The sequence below is a fragment of the Camellia sinensis genome, chromosome 1 (genome assembly GCF_055761805.1).
Source record: "Camellia sinensis isolate YWXY chromosome 1, ASM5576180v1, whole genome shotgun sequence".
In the NCBI taxonomy this organism is placed as follows: domain Eukaryota; kingdom Viridiplantae; phylum Streptophyta; class Magnoliopsida; order Ericales; family Theaceae; genus Camellia; species Camellia sinensis.
This window is the reverse complement of record NC_138961.1, coordinates 245143674-245151377: the sequence shown is the minus strand read 5'-3', so window position 1 is coordinate 245151377 and position 7704 is coordinate 245143674. Positions and strand designations below refer to the sequence as shown.

Here is a 7704-nt window from a genome sequence, read left to right as displayed (position 1 = left end):
AAAAAATCATTACAGAAAATCATGATCCTGCTTGCTTGTCATCAATATTATTTCTCATTTTCATGGATTTTTTATATAGCCACGCACATACATTATATATTTTCCTTTCATTTATTTTATTTTTAGGGGGAAAAAATGCATGCAACATGTTACATGTATATATGCATTTGACAAGTTACATGTATATGCATGTAATGCATATTACAACTGTTTTTTTTTTTTATTGGCAAAAACAAAAACTTTATTGACGAAAAGAGGCACAATACATGTAACAATTACATCAACAAAGAGGGAAATGCAAAAGTATCATAGTTAACCTTAACAATCTCAATTAGGTTGGCACCGCAAAGGAAGTACAATCATATACTAGCATTTGACCCATGACTGGTGAAAAACCAATTAGGAGTACCCATAGCAGAAGAAAAGGCAAAAAAGCTATACAATCAACAGAGCCAACTGGTGGTGCCAAACAATACACTAAATAGATCATCTGACATAGGACATCAGCATTGATCCATAGCAAAACAAAGCTTCCCTGACTTAAACCAGCAAAGCTCCACCCAACTCAATACCTCAAAGCTCCTCCAAAGCACAACTTGATCTGATTTAAATTACAAATGAAATCATTGGTTGTAAAATGAAACTCCTTCAGGTGTGGATTCAACCATAGAGCAATCCTAGTCTTGATCAACTCACACAACTCAAACAAGTTTGGGTTAGCTGCCTTGAAAATGCATCCATTTCTAAGTTTTCATATTACAACTTAAAAAGAAACCAATAAAAAATATAGTCATGCATGTACATGTAAGGGGGCCATCGAATTGATCACCTGTCCAACCTGCCCAGTCTAACTTGATATTTTTAGGATTTTGAAAAAATTATTTTGCTTATAAAATTGGATTGGGTTGAGATTTATACTCATTTAATATTTGGATGACCATCGAATTGATCGCCCGTTCAACCTGCCCAGTCTAACTTGATATTTTTAGGATTTTGAAAAAATTATTTTGCAAAAATTATTTTGCTTATAAAATTGGATTGGGTTGAGATTTATACTCATTTAATATTTGGATTGAGGTTAGAATAAAGAATTCTAACCCAACCCTATCTATAAATTATTATTTATAATTTTATATTATTTTAGTTATAAAATAAGTAGTTTAAATATAAAAGACAAAATATATATACTTCTGGCTAGGGCTTAAATTAAAATATTTGTTAAAAATTATATTTATTTTATCATTGAATTATGTTAATGTTTTAAATTCAAATAATAAATTAATGTGGCTAAATAATTTGATTTTCATTCAAGACAAAAAAAAAATTAATAATTCATATTTATTAGATTAAGTGACTAGTCTAAGAATTTAATAGTGAATGACTAGATTACGCCTGATGTCAGGCCGAACTAAGTTTGAGATGACACATATTCTTTTACTATCGGTGCAAGCTCAGCTTAAACTCGCCTTGATTGGAATAGGCCAGTCCGTGGTTCTACGCCTACCGTACATGTAATAGTTATGATGACTTATGATCATAACCATGCATGCAATTTGCCAACATGCATGCATGCATGGGACTATTTACATCCGATTAAGAGGAAACGTAGCTATTTACATAGTAGTTTATACAAGAGTTAGGTTAAGAATTCTGTTATTATAGTATCAATTAAAAAGCTCAGTGTACTGGTTAAAATTATCATAGACTTGGCTCTATAAATCTCTTTGCCAACTCCATTATCTTTCTTCAAAACCTCCATACCTACCTTCTCTCTCTCTTTCTACGTCCAAAAATGGATAAAAAATCAGGTAACTCCCAGGATGCCGAAGTGAGAAAAGGGCCATGGACTATGGAAGAAGACTTGATCCTCATCAACTACATCGCCAATCACGGTGAAGGTGTTTGGAACTCTCTTGCTCGATCTGCTGGTAATTTCTCTCTTTCTCTCCCTCTCTCTCTTTGTGTGTGATGGAAACCCTAACCCTAGTTTTCAAAACTGTTTTGTTAGGACTGAAACGTACAGGGAAAAGCTGCCGGCTCCGGTGGCTCAATTACCTCCGACCCGATGTTAGGAGAGGAAATATAACACCAGAAGAACAGCTCTTGATCATGGAACTTCATGCTAAGTGGGGAAACAGGTTAGTGCATGCTTGAATATATAGTTGAAAATATGAATTTCTCTCTCAAAAATAAAAAAATGAATTCATGATATTTTGGGATATCTATTACACTGTGTTTGAGTTTGGATATTTAATTTTTAAAGATATTTATAATGGGAAAAGAAGAAAGAAAGAAAAAAAAATGAATAAATGTTTTTACTTTGTTCTTGACCTTTTCTTTTACTCTATAAATTGTTTTTCAAATTCAAGATTCAAAAGCAGTTAACTCTACACCCTTAAAGTTTACCTGGATATGGATGGAGAAAGAGAAAGAGATAGAAATTGCAAAGTTAGAATTATAATCTAATTATAATCTATTTCTATCAACAATCCATTTACGAGATGTAGTTTTTTTCTCTCAATCTATATATTTATCATTGGATCTTATGAGTCAAGCCTCCATACATATTGAAATACAACTTACATGCTTCAAATTGAGGCGCATGCTCTTCTTTTTCGACTCTCATTCAAGAGCAATATGAATTTTTATTTCATTAAATCTTGGGGAAAATTTTAAGTGGAATTCATTTGAGAAAATTGAATAAAAAAACTTTGACCTTCTGTTCTTGATCAAACACTTCAAAATCGAAAATCATCCAATACTATAATCACAAAGATGACGGCGAGATGTAGAATCTGGTCATAAGATGCACAAAAATCCCAGCTTCATAGTATAAAATTTGTTATTATGTTTTCAATACATCTCTAATTTTGTTATTTCTAAAAATAGGGGTCATTTTTTATTTTTTAAAATGATGTATAATATAAGTACACATAATGTTTGATGTGTGCATTTTATATAGGAGGGAAAAAGAAAGAAAGAAAGAGGAGGTTAATTCCATCTGATAATAAAAATCATTTTTATTTTAAATTTTATAATATTTACAAAATGTTAAAAAAAAGAAGAAGAAGGTTTTATTTAGATTCTTTTATTTAAAAAAATTAGTAATTAATAGAGTGCAAAAATGTCTTGGAAGGGATTATATAGAATCTAGTATATTGTGAAGTCGGGGCCGCCAAACTAGTTGGCAACACAAAGAGTTTTCCTAATAATATTGTGTACGGATTGGGTAACACTTATAGTTTTCATATTTATACTAAATTAATTATTAAAAAATGTGGTTTTATGTTGTTAAGTAAAATATTAATATAAATATGTGTGAACCAATCGAAAGAAAAAAAGACACCACTCAAAAATATTCTCTTAGATATTGTTTGATAATGTTATGAATTTTTTTTTTATTTATGAAAATACAAGAAATAAATATTTACTTTTTTTTAAAATAAAAAACTTGTTTGGTGTAAAAAAAAATATTATATTTATATATATATATAAACATGTCTGTTGAGTTGTCAGAAGTAATGGTTGATGGTGAGAATAGATGAATGCAGCAGTCAATGATTGGAGTGGCAATCGAAGGTGGTGGCCATCGTGTCATGGGGTTGTTAGAGGGTGGAGATTATAAATGGTGATTGCCTAGTTGTTAGAGGTGGTTGGAGTTTGTGGAGGTTGCCGCCAATCGACCAGAAGGTGGCTGTAGGGCTTTGACAATTAGCTGGCTAGCAGCCAATTGGCCAAAGTTTCTTGGTTGTTGGTGGCAACAGTAAGTGATAGTCGAAGGTGGTAAAAACTTGTATTGTAAAGAAATGTAAGTATTTTCTCTTTTTTTTTTTCAAAAAATTTTAAAATTTTAAAATCAATTTCACTTTTTTAAAAATAAAAATAAAAATAAAACAAAATATTAAATAAATTTTCGTTTTAAAATTTTAAAAATAAAATAAAAAAGCATTACCTAACAAGACCTTAGATATCCAATAACTCAAAGTTTTCCATTTTAAGGTCAGCCCACTTCAGTTGATCACATGCCAAAACTCTCCTCCATCAATTGAAATAGAAAGAGATGGGTTTGATTGAAGTTGACAGCTGCCCGATTGTTTTGGCTCTTCAAGGCGAGGGACCACCTGTAAATTGGAGGCTCTTTCACACACAAAAATTGAAAGAGTTGGGTTTTATTGAATTTTATTAACAAAAATTCCAATTCCATGGTCCTTCCTTTCTTCTCAAGGATTAGACCGTATTGTGCTCTTCTGTACGAGGAACCATCATGGATTGGAAATATGAAAGTAGTTTCATTAACTCGAATGTTCTTGGAACAAATAGCTAGTTGGGTAGCTAGAAAATCGACTGAGGATGGGGCAAAATAGCTTAAAAACAAAATTAGAATTAAAGACACAGTCAATAGCTTAGCCCAAAAAAATAAAACAAATTTTTTTTTTTTAATAACAAAAATGAATGCTTAATGAGGTAAATTGCGAGAACTTTATTGAAGAGAATAAAAAGAAAAATGAGCTATAAATATATTAGAAGTATATGCGAAATTTGAGAGAGGACAAATTATAAATATGACTATTGGTAAAATTATAATTCTTTTTTTTTTTTATCGGCAAAAATGAAATCTTTATTGATGAAACATACAGAGTGCAATATTACATCAATAAAGAGGAGCTTGGTGCTAAAAAAGCACCAAGCGCCAGCTGGTGAGGAACCAACAAGAGAGAGCAAGAAAGAAGAGCAAGCTAAAGGATAGACTAAACTAAAATGGAACTAAGAAACCAACTGATATACAAACATGAGAAGGCAGTTGCTGCCCCTCATTTTCGTCCACCGCTACAAAAAATTTAAAGTTTTTGAAAAATAAATCCAAAATCTAATAAGATCTGATGATTACAAATAGGAGCATTCATGTGAAAAGATCCTCAATTCCACTCTTTGATTTGTGCCCATCTTACCCTTGTGTCAAGAAAGGCAGGGCACGGGACAAAGATGATCCCGACAACATCAAAATTTGAAAAAATACAAAAAAGGATTTCGTTAAGATCATGCCACAAAGGTACCTCATTTTCGATTTTTTGAACAATAGATGTGTTGCATGATGAGTTGCTAGCAACGATAATCAAACCATGGATAGTGTAGCGTGGGTGTAGAGACATTGTTTGAGAGTGTTGAGAGGCCTCTTTCAAGTAGGAGCTCGAAATGCTTCTAATCTGCTTATAGCCTTTGAATGACTTCGGGAAAGAAAGATATATGATTTTTTGTTGGATTGACCTTTTAACAAGTCTCTACTTCTTAATTCTGAGTTTCCCTTAAATATTGAACCAACGTGCATGAAAAGTGAAACATTCAATTTTGAATTTTGAAGCATGGAACATGTGGGTTTTCAATTTCAACCATTGAACATGAGGATTTTATGTGTGTATATATATATATACATATATGTGTAGAGAGAGAGATGGTGGGCCATAGTTTGCATTACTCATCCACTTGGAATGTGCTACACCTAACCTAATGTTCCTTTTCCCTTTCTACAATGCACTATTCTTCATTTGCCTCGTGTCTAAATTGAAAAATGGCCACCCAATTAATAATAATAGAGCTACACATGATTATTTTGTTTAAGTTTTTTTAAAAAAAATAATTATCTATTTAAAAAATAAAAGATAAAATAGTCATTTGTTACATATTACTGAAATAATATAGTTCAAATCTAGAAAATAATTTTTTTGGTCTCCCACAACCACGTGCCTCTTCTATCATTTCTTTTTATTAAAATCCTAATTTTCATTTGTGGTAGCTTTGATATTAAGAAGTATTGGAGAATTTGTTTAAAATTATATATAAAAAATTCTGCCACATCGTTTTATATATTTATATTTATATAATTTCTCTTTTTTATTTATATTTTTTGTATGTATGTAGAATGATTGTATTACATACTCAAAATTTTATTTAAAAATAGTTGGATTCACAAAACATTAATTGAATTTTAATTACATTTTTTAATTATGTATAAATTTCTTGAGTGAGTAGCTTTATTTTTATTTATTTTTTTGATCGGTAAAAAAAAATTTTATTGATGAAAGAGCAAAGTGAATGAGTAGCTTTATTGATGTAAGAAAACTGATTCATTCATTTATTTACTTATTATACATTCATTATTTAATGATGTGAAGGTGGTCAAAAATTGCAAAGCATCTACCAGGAAGGACGGACAACGAAATAAAGAATTACTGGAGGACTAGAATCCAAAAACATATTAAACAAGCCGAAACATTCAGTGCCGGAGCACAATGCTCCGACAACAATGATCAAATCTCTGGTTCTGCAGATCATCATCATCATCATCCACTTGAAACCTACTCATCATCACTATCGTACCCAGAAAACGATCATGCAAGCACAAGTCAAATGTTTGGTTCGACAGATCATCATCTTCTTCTTCATCATCAAGCAGTCGAAAGCTACTCACCGGTATTATCGTACCCAGGAAATCTGGAGACTTTTCCCGCAACTTTTCCGACTGAATCCACCGATAACATTTGGAGCATGGAGGATCTTTGGTCGATGCATCTAGTTAATGGCGATTAATGAATTCGATATTCTACTTTTGGTTCGATATTTCAGGTCTGTCTATATTTGAAAATTCAGTATATTTCATATATATATATATATATATATATATAAGTTACTTTCATATTTAAAGCTATATGGGCTGTAATAGAATCGAGAAACCTATAATCTGCTTATTTATATATATATATATATATATATATTAGCAGCCCGTGTATGTGCAATTCTATCATGTTTGAAATTTTTAGTCGGCTGCAAAGAGAGAGTGATATGGTGTAAAAGTAAAAAAAAAATATGTGAATTTGTATTTTACTCTCAGTATTACTATTTTTTTTTTTTATAGTATATATCTACAATTTTTGTTTAGAAATATCAATGGATGGTGCATATTTAATTTTTATAGGAACTACACGACACATTTTTTTGAATGTTAATTCTATTTTAATTAGTGGAGACATCAGTATTTGGAAGGTTAAAAATTAAATTTTGTTTGGTGATGTTTTAAATAGAAAATATATATATATATATATATATTGATTTTACTTTTGGGTTCACAACAATTGTTATTTTAAATTCAAAAATGATTAAGCAAAGTTTAAAAATTTGGAAAATGTCTCGTAACTCAAATTTTGTGGTTCAAAAGTGGCTCAAATGGCCAAAACGACGTCGTTTTGGCCATTTTTATGTTGTTCTGTACTCAAAACGACGTCGTTTTGGCCATTTGAGCCACTTTTGAGCCACAAAATTTGAGTTACGTAGCATTGTCGTAAAAATTTATAATGATGTAGAAGATTAAAATTCAATTTATTGTATTCTCTATGAGGTAAGTTATGGATTCAATTATAAAGGGCAAAAAAAGAAAAAAGAAAAAAAAAGAGCAGGTTCACTAGTGGTCATATATAGGTGTTGAGGTCATTTTCTTTTGAAAAGATTGTTGTGTTAGTTATATTATTGAAATTCTATATTAGTACCTTGCAAATCAACTTTATAGGAGCTTGAGGTCATAAATCTTGATTATTCTATGTTCTTATGTCATCAGAATAAAAGACAGATAAGTGCACAAGTCTCTTATCATTATAGAGGTGTTTTTGTGCTTTGAATTCTTACACCTATACGATGAAACAACCTTATTGTTTT

General features: G+C 30.7%; 1 protein-coding gene across 1 annotated transcript; it reads left to right on the top strand.

The window, feature by feature from the left end:
- Nucleotides 1-239: 239 nt before the first annotated feature.
- On the top strand, nucleotides 240-6642 carry MYB21 (myb domain protein 21). The gene is made up of 3 exons (XM_028222629.2): nucleotides 240-1928; nucleotides 2009-2138; nucleotides 6171-6642. Exons 1-3 carry the CDS (start codon nucleotides 1793-1795, stop codon nucleotides 6583-6585), a joined length of 681 nt encoding a protein of 226 aa, XP_028078430.2. The 5' UTR covers nucleotides 240-1792; the 3' UTR covers nucleotides 6586-6642.
- The last annotated feature ends 1062 nt before the right edge of the window (nucleotides 6643-7704 follow it).

Coding starts and splice junctions, on each gene's coding strand:
- MYB21 (XM_028222629.2), top strand. CDS start 1,793: ATGGATAAAAAATCAGGTAACTCCCAGGATGCCGAAGTGAGAAAAGGG. Junction 1,929..2,008: donor CTCTCTTGCTCGATCTGCTG/GTAATTTCTCTC, acceptor CTGTTTTGTTAG/GACTGAAACGTACAGGGAAA. Junction 2,139..6,170: donor CATGCTAAGTGGGGAAACAG/GTTAGTGCATGC, acceptor AATGATGTGAAG/GTGGTCAAAAATTGCAAAGC.